Source organism: Pteronotus mesoamericanus, unplaced genomic scaffold, assembly GCF_021234165.1.
Source record: "Pteronotus mesoamericanus isolate MK-2021 breed Mesoamerican mustached bat unplaced genomic scaffold, CSHL_Meso_final contig_20, whole genome shotgun sequence".
Lineage (NCBI taxonomy): Eukaryota > Metazoa > Chordata > Mammalia > Chiroptera > Mormoopidae > Pteronotus > Pteronotus mesoamericanus.
The window spans coordinates 16,666,402-16,686,537 of record NW_026555085.1 but is presented as its reverse complement, the minus strand read 5'-3'; the positions used below and the strand labels follow the sequence as shown (position 1 = coordinate 16,686,537).

Genomic DNA, 20,136 nt, shown 5'->3' with positions numbered 1-20,136 from the left:
ACAAAATTAAAAACTTTAAAGAAAGTGTGCATACTCTTGCCATTTATTTCTTAAAGGTAAGAAATTTAATTGATTTAAGTATGATTTGTCATTCACATCATCCATGCCACCAAAATCTATCAGATTAAAATTCCATTTAAACAATTCAATTCCATGCTTTATGCTTATATAATTAAACTATACTTTGCAGTATCAAATGTTGAAAATTTTAAAACTTTATATCTAATTTTGATTAAATCAGTTATCAAACAACTGGAAGACTACCTTTAGCCACAGATAATTTTTTTTAAATGACACATTATTATGTTAACAAAATTGGTGGTACTAAAAATCCAATTATATTTTTATAGATGGGATTTAATGGGAAATAAACTTGTAGTTCTTTGAGAAATTCTTTTAGGTGGCAAAGGCTGAAGAAAATTTTCAAAAATTACTTTTATTTAATGAAACTAGACCACCAATTTATACCATACACAAAAATAAACTCAAGATGGATAAAAGATTTAAACATAAGTCATGACACCATAAAAGTCCTAGAGGAGAACATAGGCAGGAAACTCTCAGATATTCCACATGGCAATATTTTCACCAATTTGTCCCCTAGAGCAAGGGATATAAAGGAAAGAATAAAAAAATGGGATTACTTACATAAAATTAAAAAGCTCGTGCATGGCTAAAGAAAACATCAGCAAAATGAAAAGGGAACCAATCATATGGGAAAATATATTTGCCAATGATACCTCAGACAAGGGTTTGATCTCCAAAATACATAAAGACCTCACACGACTCCACTCCAGGAAGACAAACAACCCAATTAAAAAATGGGCAGAGGACCCGAACAGACATTTCTCCCAGTAGGGCATACAGAGGGCCCAGAGACATATGAAAGGATGCTCAGCATCACTAGCCATCAGAGAAATGCAAATTAAAACCACACTGAGGTACCACTTCACACTGGTCAGAATGATCGTTATAAACAAATTAACAAACAACAGTGCTGGCGAGGCTGTGGAGAAAAGGGAACCTTAGTGCACTGTTGGTGGGAGTGCAGACTGGTGTAGCCAACTGTAGAGAACAGTATGGAATTTCCTCAGAAAACTAAAAATGGAACTGCCTTTTGACCTGGCAAGTCCACTGCTGGGATTATGCTCTAAGAATCCTGAAACACCAATTTAAAGAACCTATGCACCCCAATGTTCATAGCAGCACAATTTACAATAGCCAAGTGCTGGAAACAGCCTAAGTGCCCATCAGTAAATGAGTGGATCAAAAAATTGTGGTATATTTACACAATGGACACATATGCAGCAGAAAGAAAGAAGGAGCTCCTACCCTTCGCCACAGCATGGATGGAACTGGAGAGCATTATGCTAAGTGAAATAAGCCAGAAGGTGAAAGGCAAATACCATATGATCTCACCTATAAATGAAAACTAATCAACAAAACAAAGCAGCGAGCAAAATAGAACCAGAGACACAGATATACAGAACTGACAGTGACCAGAGGGGCGGGGGTGGGGGGTGGAGGATAACGGGAGAGAAAGCGAAGGGTCGAGACATGTATGAAGGATCCACGTACTAGGACAATGGGGGTGGGGGGAGGACTGAATGTGGGAGGGTGGGCAGGGCAGGGGAGACCAATGGGGGGGAAATGGGAACAACTGTAATTGAACAGCAATAAAAAAAATTTTAATTAAAAAAATAAAAATAAATGACACTTTTAACATTAAAAAAGAAAAAATAAAATAACTTTTATTTTTAAAAAATTTCTCAAAAGCTAACTACTAAATATTGGAAATGGAATATTTGTTCCCTATTTAGAAAAACAAAAAACTAAAGTAAAATGGTAGTAGAACATAATTTTAAAAATAGAAAAGCATTCACTTTAAAGAATGAAAGTTAAATATATATTTTTTTAACCTAAACTATATTTGAGATTCTTAATAAAACCAACCTTAAAGGCATAAGATTCTAAACATATTTATAAATTTAACTGCCAACGCAGGACTAGGACATATCTCCAGAAATTTGGGCTCTTTATAGTAACATCTTCTTCTAGACTCTCTAGAGTAATATTTAGAAACTCAAAAAGAGAATTCTGCAAAGACTGGGCCTCTTCAGAGAGGTTTACTTCTTTATTGATAGAAATGCAATGAGTACTCTATTAGTTTCATCGAAGCTGTCATGTCTACATTATGTAACAGTAGTACTTCCCTCTCCTTGAAATTTTTCTTCGTTTTTATCTTACTACTCATCACATTTCCTTTCACTCCTTTGCTGCTTCCTTCTCTTCTATGTCCTTTTAATATTCGAGTTTTCCTATCTTGCTACATATACTCTGCATGAAAAATTACATCCATGTTCATAGTTTTAAGTAACATTTATATAGTGATCAATCTCAAAATCTTGTCTATAATTGAGGACTCTCTTCTATGCTCCAGACATCCAACTTAACATGGTCATCTTCATTTGAATGTTCTTCAGCTGGTTCTCTTAAGCCAGCCTGCCTGCCTGCCTGCCTATCTGCAAATAGACCCTTCATTAAATTTTCTTCAAAATCCTAGCTGACTTTTCATTTGAGCGAAGACCCTGGTATTGCCTTGGTTAAGGCCTTTACTGTTTCTCACTCACACTAGTGAACATCTTAACTGGACTCCTTGCAGCTAGTCACAGCTCCTCTCAATCCACTTCAGTAAATGATTTTACTACAAATTAAGCTTTCTCACTATACATTTGATTGTGACACTCTACCCAAACACATTTGGGTTAAAGTTCAAACTCTTTTGAATGGCATACAAGGCCATCATCTACACACCATTCCAAGCACTGTATTCTACTTTTACTGAACCTCTTGCAGCTACCTGAAGGCATCACATTCTGTACCTCTGCACCTCTGCTCAAGCCAATCCTTCTCCTCAGCACACCCTTCCCTGATTTGTTCTCCAGGCTTCTGAAAGGCACAGCTCAAATGTAAGGTCCTGAGATTCTTAGACAAGTTCCTCACCCCAACTTTATTACAGTAATTATTACTATACTGTGATTATTGGTAAGTCAGTCCCTGTTACAAGCCTGTAAACACCCTGAAGACAAAAAGCAAAAAACAAAAAAGAAAAAAACCCCACCATACCTTATAGAACTCAGAACCTAGCACCTGATTATCAATAAATATGTAGGGGATAAAACTTTTAATATAAAAGTTATTACAGCCCTGGCTGGTGTGGCTCAGTGGATTGAGTGCTGGCCTGTGAACGAAAGGGTTGCCAGTTTGATTCCCAGTCAGGGCACATGCCTGGGAGGCAGGCCAGGTCCCCAGAGGGGCCATGCAAGAAGCAGCTGATCAATGTTTCACTCACACATCGATGTTTCTCTCCCTCTCTCTCTTCCTCCCTTCCCTTCTCTCTGAAAATAAATAAAATCTTTTTTAAAACAGTTATTACAATTTACCCCTTAACCAAAGATTTATTTTGGGGACCAAATAATTAATGCCTCATCACTCTACAGAGAATTTCAGTTTCATTTACTGCCAACAAATTATTTTTCTGCTAGTTCTAATATTCTGTGATCAAATGAAATACTGCTAGAGTTAAAAAAAAAAAAAAGAAAATCTAATTAAAGAAAATCAAGTTATGAATCGAGCTCACTCTGATGCTTGAGTTCCCTTTCAAAACACTTTCCACCAATCCAATGTCGGGTATCATTCCCACAAAATATAGTCAAATCTTAATAAGCAGTACAATGAGATATTTGAAAGTAATCTTCGCAGTTTCAAAGCCTAATGAAAGTTATAGTTCAGAACTGACAATGATTTTTACAAAGTCTGATTAATCAGTACATTAGCATGAGTTGTACTTTATTCTTATTTCTGTCCTATTAGATTATATGCATTCAAAAATAAATTAGGAAATTTCTTAAATTCAAGTTCTTCTTTTATAACTTTAAAACACCATCACACTCTATTATGTTTTTATGATTTTTTTTCTAAATGTGATTTATGACATACTTTTTGAAATTCCCCCCAACAATTTTAAGTACCTGAAAAAGCGGACCAATGTCCACATCAAAACCAAGGTCAGCAAATCCTGTAGCTATAACTTTTGCTCCTCTGTCATGTCCATCTTGTCCCATTTTTGCCACAAGAAGACGAGGTCTGCGACCTTCACGTTCCATGAATTGATGAACCCTAAGCAACATTTTAAAAATACAACAAATATATATTAATTGTCCAAATACAGGATATAAAAACTGTAATTTAGTCCCAGCAAATCTTTCAAGTTTATTTAAAAACATCTAATTTGTTTACTCAAATTTTGTTAACATTGCTATTTTACACTGAAAACTCCATTACAAAAAATAAAAATAAATAAAAATAAAAATAAAAGAAACTCCATTAGAGCCTGAATGTTTACCATCTGCCCCTTAGAGGAAAGCTAGAAAGATGGCACAGCCTGTAACACTGAGAGCATCACAGCAAAGCAAAGTGAGCAAATGACTACTGTTCACCTTTTTAAGCCAGTCTCCAAAGTATAATATGTGGAGATTCTTAAATATGAACTAAAAATGGCTTTCAGAGATATATATACATAGATGTGACTCACAAGCCGTTCTGAACTGTCCATATACCTCCCTCCATAAGTATGGACTCTTTCAAGCTGACTGAAATGTGGTGTCTAATAATGACATGTAATCAAAATACTTGCTTACTTAAGTCAGTAACTCGACTCTCCACATGAAAAAACACCATATTTATTTCTGACAAAAGAAAAAATACTCCGTTTTGATGACTTTCACCTAGGCAACTTTAGTATTTATCTCATATGTAAGTAGTCACATAAAATTTTAATGGGAACTTTATTATACAGTTTGAGAAAACCAATCAAAAGAATACACCTCCACCAAACCAGCACTGCAAAATAAGCTAAAGGGACTGCTTTAAGATGACAAAAAAGTTTCTATGAATACCCAGTTCCTTTCAGAGTTGCCAATACTTGATATTACCAATATTTTTAATACTCATTAATCTGATTGTGACAATGGTGTTATTTTAATTGTTCCTTCACTGTTTGTTGAAACTAAACCTGTTTTTATATATTTCTTGCCTATTTCTATTTTTTTTTTTTTAAAAAGCTTTAAATGACTTTGGTATTCTTTATCCATTTATTGATTAAAGGTTTGTAGAACTTTTTTCCCTAAAAAACAAACAAAAAACAACCTATTAACCATGTTTTAGATGTGTTGCAAATACTTTTCTATTCTATTCCTTGTCTTTTAACTTCTTTTATATGTATATTACTATATAGTTAAATGTTTAATATAGTCATACTGTCAATATCTACTTTATAGCTTCTGGGTTTGAATATTTTACTTTAGGTCATGAAAAACATTAGTTCTATTTTCTTCTAAAACTCCTTAGATTCTACATATTGATTTTTAACTCACCTGAATATTTCTTGTATAATGTGTGAAATAGGGTTCTATATTTGTTTTATTGCAAGTAATAGTGGTCCATGCACCTTATTTGTTGAATAAGCCTTATTTTACCCATTGATTTGAAATATCAACTTAATCATGTATTACATTGTCAGACAGATATATACGTTTGTCTCTAGAATGCTCATATAGTTCCTTGATCTACTTGATTATTTCTGTGCAGGTGTCATGTTGTTTTAATTGCTGAGAATTTATAATGGTTTTAAATTTTTTAAATATTTTCTATAATTAACTTTGACATTTAAAAAATAAATAAAATCAATCTGCAATTAAGAAAGAAAGAAAGAGAGAGAGAGATGGAACTCCTACCTTTTTCAACAGCATGGGTGGAACTGGAGAATATTAAGCTAAGTGAAATAAGCCAGTTGATTAAAGACAAATACCATATGATCTCACCTACAAATGGACTCTATTCAACAAAATAAACTAATGAACAAAATAAACAATAGGCATGGAGGAATGGAGCAAACTGAATAGACCAGAGGGGATGGGGAAAGAGGATAATGGTGGAAAAAAGGAGAAGGGACTAGACAAAGAACATGTATGAATGACCCATGGACACGGACAACAGAGTGGGAATTGACTGTGGGAGTGGGGGGTGGGGGTGTGACGGGTAGAGGGGGTAAAGGGGTAAAAACTGAGACAACTGTAATAGAATAAACATGATTTATAAATTTAAAAAAAGAAAATAAAAAGAAAATCATGAAATAAAAAAACAATCCAATTAAAAAATGGGCAAAGGACCCGAATAGATACTTCTTCAAAGAAGACATAGAGATAAACAATACACATATGAAAAGATGTTCTATCATCTTTAGGTAGGTCTGCAATGTTATGAACTTCCTTCTCAGGACTGGTTTTCTGATCCCATAAGTTTTGTGTTACTGTTTGTTCATTTTCATTTGTTTCCACATACTTTTTGATTTTGTCCTTGATCTCACTGTTAACCCATTAATTATTTAATAACATTTTATTTAGCCTTCATGAATTGGAATGTTTTTGGTGTTTATATTGAGGTTGATTTCTAGTTTCCAGCCATTGTGATCTGAGAAAATGATGTGATTTCTATTTTCATGAATTTATTAAGACTTATTTTGTGTCCTACCATGTGTTCTAGCTTTGAGTGTACCATATGCACTAGAGAAGAATTGTATTCTGTTGCTTTGGGAAGAAATGTTCTGTAAATATCAATTAAATTCATTCAATCTTTAAAAAAAAAAGAAAGCTACTTCTTACACTTGAAACGCACGATCAATTTATATTAATATATATTTCCAAATCATGTTTGACAGTGTTATTACTGTCAATTTCATGAAGACAGATTTTGATTAATGCATATAGATGGCAACCAAATACTTACTTTCAAAGAGGAAAATTATTTTATAAATCTTTGAGCAATTAAACAATGTAAATAAACTTAAGAAAATATGAAAGTACTAAGAATGAAATTTAAGTACCTAGGGGAATATCCAGGAATATGAGGAACGAGGAATATCAATGTTAGTTAAACAAGCATCTGTCTGAAATGAGAAACAACTGAAGGGGACTATGGCGAAAGTTAAAAATATTATTTTAGTAAAGCCACAGACTAACAAGAAAACCAAATTAAATATTTCCCAAAGGGGTATGTGAAAAAGTTAAGTCCACAGTAGATTAATAAGGATTGCGTTAACTGCTAAGATGATATGCTGGTTTAAGAAGTCTCGCGTATTACCTCTTGATAGCAAATGATATCTCCCTACTTTCTCCAAATTCCTGGCGATAGGCTCCGCTCACCATACGATCATTAGCTTTGTGTTCACCAAATACTTTCTTCATGGCATCTGTGATTTCTCCAACTGTACATCTAAAATATCACAGGGAAGTAAAAACATTTAGTTACCTTAATATTCAATATAATGAGACATATTTTATTACCTAGGTGAAAAATAAGTTGTCAAAAATCTAAATAAGAAGGAAGATGGTGGAGGAGTGAATGGGAGTCATGCTGACCTCCTCCCAAGACCAAACTTGAACTGCAACTAAATAGTGGAGAAATCACCTGGAAAACAATGGAACGATAGAGGGAGAGGAGTCTTGGAGCCGAGGACAGACAGTGGATTCAACTCTCACACATCCCAAAGGGTGAGAAGTGCGGTGGAGGCATGAGAGGGTGGACTGGGCACCCACGGGCACCAGCACCAGAGGGACATTGAAACGGCCAGTTAGCTACCCCTGAGAAGAACAGGGTCTGAACCATAAACAGGGACCCCTAGACTACGGCAGCTGAAACCAGGAAAACACACAGACAAAACACAACCCCGAAAAGCTTAGGGGCGCTCTCTGCCAGAGACAGGCGGCTGGGGATGCAAAGGGGCATTTAAAGGGCCAGCGCAAAAATTTGCAGTGACAGCCACCCTCCTTGATCTCGGGGTAGAGGCGGCAGCAGAGTGGGCTGGTGGCTGGGAAAAGACTGGTGAGAAAAACTTTGTGAAGAAAACTGAGACGGTGGCCAGCAGAGCCCCGGTAATAACTCACCTCTCACTCTGCAGCTATCATCTCGCTCAGGCATGAGGGAATCAATTAACCTGCCTTTTGTGCGCTCCGCACACAGCTTGTGCGCATGTGAGCTGGGGGACTAAGTGTAGACAAGCTGGAAGAAATAGAGGATCCCTTGCCAAAGGGGTCACACAGCTGCATAGAGAGCCTTGAGGAGAGACTACAGACGGAGGCGTTTGCGAAAGAACGCAAGGAGGAACCGGGGAGTCCCGACTCCCTCCACATTCCATAGTCTCCATTTTGCGCAGGGAGGAAGCGCCCTCAAAGAGGCAGAAGCAGGGCACGGATGAGCAAGACAGCCTGCGATTACAACGCAGTCCGCAGAAATAGTGGATCCCTGGCCGAAGGGGTCACAGAACTGCCCAGAGAACCCTGAGGAGAGACTGGAGACAGAGGTGTTGGGGAAAGAATGGGAGAAGGAACCAGGGAGTCCCGACTCCTTCTCCTTTCCCTAGTCTCCATTGTGCGGGAACAGGCCACACCCCCAAAGAGCCAAAAGCTGAAAAGCACACAATAGACATCCCCAAACCACCCAGTGCAGGCACGCACACATGCACAGAGTGGGTGGCGAGGGTTCGCGAGCCTGTGTGTGGACCCGCGTGGGCTGGCAAGGGCTCCCGCAGGTTGGCGCCCATGGGGCCTGCGAGGGAGTGCACAGATCCGCGAGTGCAGGCGTAAACTGACCCGCACGGACCCGCGAGTGCAGAGCGGTCTGCAGAAATAGTGGATACCCGGCAGAAGGGGTCACAGAGCTGCCCAGAGACCCTGGAGGAGAGAATGGAGACAGGATTAACTGGAGAGTCCTGGAGCTGACTTCCTCCCATTTCCGTAGTCTCCATTTTACACGGAGAGCCAACGCACCCAAAGAGCCAAAAGCAGGGAAAGCACACAATAGAAGACCCTAAACTGACCAGTGCCGGGGTGCCCGCCGGGTTGGGGGGCCAGACAAGTGCACGGATCACAAATAAGCCCCCTGGTCTGGGGCAAGCACTTGTCAGCCCAGGCGGGTGCAGGATCCTGCTGGCTGGGGAGCGCGCTCAAGGAGCCGGTGTGAGAGTGCAGAGCGATCCACAGAAATAGTGGATCCCTGGCCGAAGGGGTCACAGAGCTGCCCAAAGCAGGAGTCAGACACAGACAGTAGACTCCTGGAAGGCTCAAACAAGCGACCCAAGGTCATATAGGGTCAACAACTGACATCATCAGAGGCAGGCCCAGAAAGAAAAGTACAGAAAAAAATAAACAAACAAACAAATAAATAAAAAGACCCACCTACTACCATAGAAGTTTAATCCACAAAGTCAGGAAATCTAGACGTATCAATTGAAGCAGAAGCAAAAATTAATTAATTAATAGGCTCTCACAAAAATGGGAAGAAAAAGAAGTTCCCCCCAAATGAGTGGAAAAGCGGACTCCCCACAGAGAGAGCTCAATGAAATAGAGGCAAGGGAACTATCAGATATGGAATTCAAAACAATGGTTCTAAGGAAGCTCAATGAGCTCAGCCAGCTCAAAGATAACTATGAGAAACTGCAGAGAAACTATCAGGATCTTACAGCAAACTATATAAGCCTGGAAAAGGACAAAAAACTATCAAGAAGACACAAGAGGATATGAAGAATACCATTTCTGAATTGAAGAACACAGTAGAAGGAATCCAAAGCAGGCCGGATGAAGTCGAGGATCGAATCAGTGAGATGGAGGATATGGTAGAAAAAAGCTCCCAGAAAGAACAAGAAATGGAAAAAAGACTCCAAAAGAATGAAGAGGCATTTAGGGAAATGCAGGACAACCTGAAACGCAATAATATCCGTATAATAGGGATACCAGAAGGAGAAGAAGAGGAGCAAGGAATAGAGAACCTCCTCGAAAAAGTAATGATGGAAAATTTCCCTAATTTGAGGAGAGAAAGGGTCTCATGGATCCAGGAGGCACAGAGAGCCCCACTCAAGAGGGACCCAAGGAAGTCCACTCCAAGACACATCATCATTAAAATGGCAAATATCAAAGACAAAGAGAGAATCCTCAAGGCAGCAGGGGAGAAAAAAGTAACATACAAGGGGGCCCCAATACAACTTCTCAACAGAAACACTACAAGCCAGAAGGGAATGGCAACAAATATTCCAAGTAATGAAAAGCAAAGCCCTACAACCAAGGCTGCTCTACCCAGCAAGGCTCTCAATTAAAATAGATGGGGAAATAAGAAGTTTCCCAGACAAAAAGCAGCTAAAAGAATACATCTTTACCAAACCAGCACTACAAGATATGCTAAAGGGACTGATTTAAGAAGATGAAGGAAAGAGGGAGAAAGAGAAAAACACAGGTACAAAGAGAAAAAATGAATAGGTTTCTATCAGTAATAACTCTCAATGTAAATGGACTAAATGCCCCAATCAAAAGACACAGGATAGCTGAATGGATAAGAAAAGATGACCCACACATATGCTGCCTACAAGAGACCCACCTCAGAGCAAAAGACCTACACAGATTGAAAGTAAAGGGAAGGAAAAAAATATTCCAAGCAAACGGGCAAGAGAAGAAGGCTGGAGTTGCAATACTTATATCAGACAAAATAGATTTCAAAACAAAGGCCATAAAAAGAAACCCAGAAGGGCACTTTATAATACTTAAAGGAAGAATCTATCTGAAGACATAAACATTGTAAACTTACATGCACCCAACATAGGGGCACCCAAATATATAAGGAAAATCTTGGACAACTTCAAAAAAGATATAGGCAGCAACACACTGATAGTAGGGGATTTCAACTGTCAAAAATGGACAGATCTTCCAAACAAAACATCAATAAGGATATTGTGGAGCCGAATGATGCACTGAATCAAATAGACTTAACTGACATATATAGAACCTTACATCCCAAAGAAGCAAAATACACAGTCTTTTCAAATGCTCATGGGAGTTTTTCAAAGATAGACCACATGATAGGACACAAAGCAAACCTCAGAAAATTCAGGAAAACTGAAATAATACCAAACTTTTTCTTGGACCACAAGGGTTTGAAACTGGAAATCAACCTCAAAGAGAAACTTCAAAAACTTACAAACTCATGGAGACTGAACCATGAATGAATGGGTCAATAATGAGATAAGAGAAGAAATCAAAAAATTTCTGGAAACAAATGAAAATGAACATACGACAGTCTAAAACCTATGGGACACAGCATAGGCAGTCCTCAGAGGGAAGTTCATAGCAATACAGGCTTACCTAAAAAAGACAGAAACATTTCAAATAAAAGACCTAACACTACAACTTTAAGAACTGGAGAAATAACAACAAATAAATCCCAGAGCAAGTAGAAGGAAGGAAATAGTCAAGATTAGAGCAGAACTGAATGACATAGAAACGAAAAGAACAATTCAAAGGATCAACCAATCCAAGAGCTGGTTCTTTGAAAAAATAAATAAAATTGACAAGCCTTTAAGCAGACTCATCAAGAAAAAAAGGGAGAGGACCCAAATTAATAATATCAGAAATGAAAGAGGAGAAATAACAACTGATACCACAGAAATACAAAGGATTATCAAAAACTAATATGAATAATTATATGCCAAGAAATTTGAAGACCTGGATGAAATGGACAAATTTCTAGAAAAGTATAATCTTCCAACACTGAAGGAGGAAGAAACAGAAAGCTTGAACAGACCGATAACAGGTAGGGAAATTGAAGCAGTAATCAAGAAACTCCTGGCACACAAAAGCCCAGGGCCGGACCGTTTCACAGGAGAATTTTACAAAACATTTAAGGAAGAGCTAACCCCTGTCCTTCTCACACTATTCCAAAAAAATCCAAGAGGAGGGAAGACTCCCAGACTCTTTTTATGAGGCCAGCATCACCCTGATCCAAAACCAGACAGATAAAGACCCTACAAAGAAAGAAAACTACAGGCCAATTTCGCTGATGAACATAGATGCTAAAATCCTCAACAAAATATTGGCAAACCGCATCCAGCAATACATTCAAAAGATTATCCACCACGGTCAAGTGGGATTCATCCCAGGGATGCAGGGATGGTTCAATATACACAAGTCAATAAAGGTAATACATCACATAAATAAAAGACAAAAACCACACGATCATCTCGATAGACGCAGAAAAAGCATTCGATAAGGTACAGCACCCACTTATGATCAAAACACTCAGCAAAATGGGAATAAATGGGGCATGCTTTCACCACTTCTTTTCAACATCGTATTGGAAGTCCTAGCCACAGTGGTCAGACAAGAAAAAGAAATAAAAGGCATCCAAATAGGAAAGGAGGAAATAAAGCTATCATTGTTTGCAGAGGACATGACAGTGTACACAGAAAACCCTGTAGACTCCACCAAAAAACTCCTCAACCTAATAAGTGAATATGGCAAAACAGCAGGATACAAAGTCAATATTCAGAAATCAAAGGCATTTTTGTACACCAGCAATGAAATAGAAGAAGAAATCAGAAAAAAAATACCATTCAATATAGCAACAAGAAAAATAAAGTACCTAGGAATACCATTCAATATAGCAACAAGAAAAATAAAGTACCTAGGAATAAATTTAACCAAGGAGGTAAAAGACCTGTATGCAGAAAACTATACAACATTGAAGAAAGAAATTAAGGAAGACACAAATAAATGGAAGCATATACCATGCTTATGGATTGGAAAAATTAATATCATCAAAATGTCCATACTATCCAAAGCAATTTATAGACTCAACGCAATCCCTATTAAGATACCACTGATGTATTTCACAGAAATAGAACAGACATTTCAAAAACTGATATGGAACCATAAATGACCCCAAATAACCACAGCAATTTTGAGAAAGAAAAACAAAGCAGGAGGGTCACAATACTGGACATCAAACTATACTACAAAGCCACTATACCCAAAACAACCTGGTACTGGCACAAGAACAGACTCATAGATCAATGGAACAGAATAGAAAGCCCAGAAATAAGCTCAGGTCTATATGGGCAACTAATATTTGACAAAGTGGGCAGAAGCATAAAATGGAGCAATAATAGCCTCTTCAACAAATGGTGCTGGGAGAGCTGGACGGCTACATGCAAAAAATTGCAATTGGATCATCAGCTGACACCATACACAAAAATAAACTCAAGATGGATAAAAGACTTAAATATAAGTTGCAACACCATAAAAGTCCTAGAGGAGAATATTGGCAGGAAACTCTCAGATATCCGACGCAGCAATTTTTTCACCGGTATGTCTCCTAAAGCAAGGGACATAAAGGAAAGAATAAACAAGTGGGACCTCATCAAAATAAGAAGCTTCTGCATGGCTAAAGAAAACATCAGCAAAATGAAAAGGGAGCCAACCATATGGGAAAATATATTTACTAATGATACATCAGATAGAGGTTTGATCTTCAAGATATATAAAGAACTCACTCGACTCCACTCCAAGAAGACAAACGATCCAATCAAAAAATGGGCAAAGGACCTGGGCTGACGCTTTTCCAAGGAAGAGATACAGAGGGCCCAGAGGCATTTGAAAGGATGCTCGGCATCACTAGCCATCAGAGAAGTGAAGATCAAAACCACCATGAGGTACCACCTCACACCGGTCAGAATGGCCATCATAAACAGATCAACAAACAACGGGTGCTGGCGAGGCTGTGGAGAAAAGGGAACACTAGTACATTGTTGGTGGGAATGCAGAGTGGTACAGCCATTGTGGAAAGCAGTGTGGAATTTCCTCAAAAAGCTGAAAATGGAACTGCCTTTTGATCCAGTGATTCCTCTTCTGGAACTATACCCTAAGAATTCCAAAATGCCAATTCAAAAGAACCTATGCACCCCAATGTTCATAGCAGCACAATTTACAATAGCCAAGTGTTGGAAGCAACCTAAATCCCCATCAGTAGATGACTGGATCAAAAAACTATGGTACATTTACAGAATGGAATACTACGCAGCAGAAAGAAGAAAAGAACTACTAAACTTTACAACAGCATGGATGGAACTGGAGAGCATTATGCTAAGTGAAATAAGCCAGGGTGCAAAAGACAAATACCATATGATCTCACCTATAAGCGGAACCTAATGAACAATACAAAGATGCAAGGAAAATAAGACCAGCAACACTGGAAGGAAAAGAAACGAACAGAGACAAGAGGGATGGAGGGAGAGAGGTACGTGGGGAAAAAGGAAGGGAAGGGGTGGGTCGGGTCGGGGACTGTGTAGCAAGGTCTCATGGACAAAACCAAAGGGAAAGGATTGAGGGAGGGAGGGGGGAGGGGGCAGGGGAAAGTGGTGGGGGGAAGGCAGAGACAAATGTATTTGAAAAATAAAAATAAAAAAAACAGCAAAAAAAATCTAAATAAGAATTTTTTTACTGTATCATGAAAGTATCTTTCTTCAGAATACTCATAAAAAATTATTTTGGATGTCTTTATATATAGTAAACTCTTCAACATTTGTCAATCAAAAAGAAAAAGACTGGCCTAAAAACTATAAATAGATAAGCTTCTAAAGGTTACTGAGTAATTCACCACAGCAATATAAATGTGCAAAGAGCAAGATTCCCCTTGATATTTTTCGGTTAGAAGTCAATCTTTTAGCATATCCCATCCATGTGTTTATTAATTCATTCTATGTGTACTGAGTACCTAATACAGGCCAAGCACTAGTAAGTGCTAGAAATACATTGATACGTAAGACTAAAAAAAAAAAAAAAAATCTGTTCTGTTCTTGTAGAGCTTAACATCTAGTCAGAGGATACAGACAATACACCAGGCAAACAAATAATACAATAATTTCACATGTTAATAAGTACTACAGACACTAAAATAGGCAAATAGAACAGGGTATCTGGGATAGCAATTTTAAAGATACTGAAAATATGAAGACAGGACTTTTGAAGTAGGCCCTAAATGATGAGAAAGTGAACAAAGGGGAAGAGTATTTGAAAAAGGAAACACAACATGCAAAGGTTTTGAGAAGTACAAAAACGTTTTGTATTCTAAAAACAGAAAGGAGGAGATTGTGGACACAGCACAGGGAAGAAGTAGGATAAGACAAGGTCAGAGAGGCAGGCAAGAGACACATCCAGCATGACCTTGCAGGCCATGGTAAGGTTAGGTTTTAATTTAAAAGTAATGGATGTCTGCTGGAGGGATTTTAAGCAGGTAAGTCATCTTACTTCTTTTAAGAAATTAAAACTGAAAAAAACAAAAATCCAACCCACACACTATTTACTCAATCCCTTAAGCACTTAAAACATGTTTTAAAAAAGTTAATTATCTTAAGCAATAAATAAAAGCAAAAGTGACTTATTTGGTGCATTATCATATATTGGGAGAAGAGCCTCTGTGAGTCACTTGCTTTTCTCCATATCCTGCGAGGAGGCAAAGCACTGATTGCCCTTTTCTCTGGATTACCTTTCCAAAAGTGTCTTTATAGTGAATAGCCTTGGAAGACAGACATATTGCCTATCTCTGGACAAAGGGCAAGTTTTCTTATTGCCCAACATATTAATGTCTCTCTATACATGACAGCACATCAAACTTCAACTTGTAAATCAGTGACATGGATTCACTACAATAGTATCCAATGTCCTAAGTCACGGGAAAATACACAAGTATTAATATTATCCATTCAAGATATATGAATATTTTAAATGCACAGAAGTTTAAGAACAACATTTACTTTTGTCTCCTATTTTCTTTTAGGCTCACATCATTTATGGGATCAACCTTTTGTTTTAGTACACTCTGAAAAGCTAACTAGTCAACTTTTACTGTTTGGAAATCCCCAAAGTTAATATCATCACCTTGCACGAGCTGCATCCACTGCAAGAGCCAGGATATTCCCATCTCCACTGGCAGCACATTCAGTCAGCGCAGCAAGACACCGTTCAGCCAAAGCAGGATCCCTGCTACATTTGACCTTATGTAAAGAGAATTTAAGTAAACAGATCAGATCAGACCCTGATACGCACCATACAGAAATTGTTTCATAATCCTAACCTCAAAAACAAACGAAAAATATAAAGAGAATGATATGTATCCTAGGCCTGATATTCCTTTAGTATCATTCATTCATTTACTCATTCAATAAACTATTTAAGGGCTTCCAAAAGTAGTACTAAATTCTGTATAACCCTGACAAATCAGAAACAAGCAGGAAAATAATAAATAACAGTGCTGACTCTTTCAAGTAGTACATGCTACTTGGGCTTTTCTAATTTAGCAAGATACTGAAAACAAGTGGCTCTTTCATATGAGGAATTTCAAAGGCACTAAAGGTTAATAGTGACAAGGAGGAAAAAAACAACAGATTACAACTTAAATAAGAGTTTAGTTACATTTTGTTTTCCTTAGCTAATTAATACATATCAGTAATAATATGTATGTATGTTAGGGTTTTGTGTGTCTGTGTACTTAAAAATAATCTCAGGGAGACAGAGAGACAGAGACCATGAGGAATACTGTGACAAAGACAGACAATGAAAAGCATGGTCAAAAACTTTTTCCTTTGGGTCCTAGATATACTACACTCTGTCAACAACCTGTCTAAACAAAGATATCTAAAATCCAATTTTTTACAAGTTTCCATCACCTGTAAGAGTCTAAAACATTATATTACTCATTGTGTCACTAAAATTATACAGTCTCTATAAGCAGAGGTGCCAGAAAATGTATATTCAAGGTAAGGAAAAAACCAACTCCATTATTAAATTTCTCTCTCTTGCTCAAAATAAAGTCTATTGTTTATTGTACATGGAACACCTCAAGTTTGAGTGTACAGAGTTAATAAGAGCCTCAGGTATAACAGTAGAGAAAAGGAGTTTCCCAGATATAAGTATTGAGACTTTTGTGATCACTGGAAATAAAATGCTACATCTTAAAAGGGTCTTTTAAAAAAAATGACAAAATGTAAGAGAGGAATCATTATTTTCTGATTAAAGGTAAAAGAGGAAATTTCATTTAACATCTACCACTCACTCTAACAGGAAAAAAAAAGATGGTAGTTATGCATTCAATCTAACTGGACAAAGTGTGGTAGATTCTTAAAAGAACATTTGAACTGAGAGGTGGAAAAAGTTTTGTCTTGAACAATCACAGGGAAAGTGAAGAGAGAAATGTCATTAGGGAAGCGTCATTAAGATACAGCCGTAATTACACAGCCAGAGATTAAGAGACCAAGGTGGCTTCATACAATAAAAATATATAGGTTACAAGAGTAAAAATTACTGTGTTTCATCTAGTTTAGTATTTCATATACTTTGGATTATCTCAGTGAGAAAGTAGGAATAAAAGGATAGAAAGTGCTTTAGTTTCAATTAAAATAGTTACTTATAAACTGTAGCTAACTAAAAAGCACTGCTAAATATATTTTAATTTAGAAAAATAAACAGAGCAAATGATTCAGAATAGTATCAGGAACCATGATCTAGTGGAAATAAATTACAATGAGAAGCCCTGCTTTCAAATACCGACTGTGAACTTTATTTTGTTTTTAACTTAGGGTTACATAATCATCTGTGCCTTAGCTCTAATCTGTAAATGATAGGAGGTATTATTATGGTGTGATTTTTTAATACTAACATGTAAGTTTCTCAGGGGCAGATATCATGATTTAAAAAATGAATTTTTAGTATCAACAGACTTAGATTTGAGTCCTGGCTATTCAGTTATTTATCCAAGTTTCTCAATCACACTTATCTTCAGTTTTCCTTATCTTTAAAATGTTGGGAAATAACACCTCATAAGGTTGTTACAAGGCTTAACCAGGACAATGTAAGGCCTTAGCCAGTGTCCAGACACAGAAAGCACTCAAAACATGATAGCTATTATTACCTTCTTAAGTTTTTCAATCTGCCTGTTACGCACTGAAGTATTATCAATTGACAAAACATCCACAGGTTCTTCTTTTTCCAGCTGGTACTTGTTTACTCCAACAATTACTTCAGAACCTGTTAATTTCCCAGAGGAAAATAATTTGTAGATTCTATTCACAAATAAATGCCTAATAGTAATAATCTGGTTGTCATGTACTCCCTGTATAAGTTTAATATTTTTTTAATTTTTTAAATTGACTTCAGAGAAAAAGGGAGCGAGAGAAGGGGGGGGGTAGAGAAAGATATTGATTTGTTGTTCCACTTACTTATGTATTCATTGGTTGATTCTTATATGTACCCTGAATAGGTATCAAACCCACGACCTGCTATATTGGGATGAAGGTCTAACCAAATGAGCCACCCAGCCAGGGCCCCTTATAAGTTTAATATTTTTAAGTAGTCTTCTTAACTCATACTGAAACTTCAATACACATCAGCAAATCCCAATATGGGATGAGAGTAGGAGGAGGAGGTCCCCAGTTCAGTTCCCAGATAGGGCACATGCCTGGATTGCGGCCCAGGTCTCCAGTTGGGGGCTAGCAAGAAGCCACTGATCAATGCATCTCTCGCACATTGATGTTTCTCTCCCTCTCTTTCTCCTTCCCTTCTCTCTCTCTCTAAAAATAAATAAAATCTTTAAAAAAAAGAGAGAGAAAGAATATATTTTGCCTCAAACTACCAGATTATTACTCTATCAAAAGATATCCTGCCACCCCTACCCAAGGCTATATCCCTTATTTCCTTCATTGAACTCATTGCAATCTATATTATTTTTTTATTCACTTGTTTACTTGTTAATTTTCTCTCTCTCTTACTAAAATGTAAACTCTATGGGTACAAAAACGATCTCTGTCCTGTTTACAGTTGTATGCCCCGACATAGCACAGTGTCACAAATACCTGACTAAAAAAGTGTTGACTGATCGAATGAATGACTGAATGAATGAATGCGCCAATGCACAGCACAGTGACCAATAATCATGTCAACTTCCAAATGCTGAAGATACCTACCCACACACGGGTTCATGCAGACAACAGGCATACCTCCACTCACACTCTGCATACTTTGTAAATGTGTTTGTCCATGTGCATCCATCCGTGCAAAAATACCAACGAGATAGACAGATAGATGGATAGGCTTAGATGAGAAATATTTACAAAGGTTTCATTTTTCCATTATTTTTGTCTTATTTATTAACTATATATGTTATTTTCAAGGAGAAATTAATATTTCTTTTTAAATACCGGATTTCACATATGAACTTTTCTACTTTATCTTACCAGAATCTATTCTAGCTTGTCTTCGGGCAGCACATTCTTCAATTCGAAGTTTAGGTATTCCTTCCGCCACAGCTTTGGCCATTCCACCCATTTCTTCAATTTCATTAATGAGCTAATAAGAAAAACAGATTAATAAAATAAGAAGAAAATACAAAAATATTTTATGAACTATTCAAATTTATGTTACATAATTACTAATATTAAATTATTTTAGTGATAAATTTAATGATTCATAAGAGAATTAAGGTAACATCAAGAGCATTAATTAGAAATTCTGCAGAGTTAATAATCCCATGTATTGATATTTGAAAGTTGCTAAGAGACCAGATCTTAAAAGTTCTGACACAAAAAATTTGTAACCCTGTATAGTGATGTATGTTAACTAAATGTCTTCCAGTAGTCACTTCACAATATATACATATATCAAATCATTGTGTCGTACACCTAAAACTAATACGACATTATATGTCAAACATATCTCAATTTTTAAAAAAAGAAATTCTGTGTTTAAAGTTGCTTAAAAGTCAACAGAAAAACTAATAAATATATTCCAGAAAATAAAAACTTTCACTTGGGTCTTGGGAAAACTAAAAATAAGATCAGTTCTCTAATATTTATTTTTAATTACATAAATAAAGTATTCACAGTTATGTAAAGACTCTTTAAAAATGCAATTTTACTTTTGATTTGAGCAGCACAGTAATGACATAACTTCATCTTTACTGACACCAGGAACCATCTCACAGCCTCACATATAAATGGAATGATGGAAAAATGGGTGGTGGAACAGTAGACAACTTAGCAGAAAGGAAAAAGGTCAAATGTGTTCTTCTGAAGAATTCAAGAAAGAAGAGTTTGCATTGGATTCACCAGAAGCCAAAGGTAAGACAGAAAACTAAAAAGTGAGGGACTACTTTAGAATTTGCAACTATCTGCTCCCATTCTGTCAGGAGAAGCAGTTTACTGTATGC

At 36.9% G+C, this 20,136-nt stretch overlaps 1 protein-coding gene across 2 annotated transcripts in view; it reads right to left on the bottom strand.

The window, feature by feature from the left end:
* Positions 1–20,136, bottom strand: part of MMUT (methylmalonyl-CoA mutase) — a 40,918-nt gene that overhangs the window by 5,895 nt on the left and 14,887 nt on the right. For both annotated transcript variants that reach the window (XM_054569472.1, XM_054569473.1), the window contains exons 7-11: positions 19,166–19,277; positions 17,845–17,960; positions 15,816–15,931; positions 7,201–7,332; positions 4,032–4,179 (exon numbers count right to left, since the gene is read on the bottom strand). In XM_054569472.1, the coding sequence (XP_054425447.1) occupies positions 4,032–4,179; positions 7,201–7,332; positions 15,816–15,931; positions 17,845–17,960; positions 19,166–19,277 (624 nt within the window). The remainder of the gene's footprint in view (positions 1–4,031; positions 4,180–7,200; positions 7,333–15,815; positions 15,932–17,844; positions 17,961–19,165; positions 19,278–20,136) is intronic.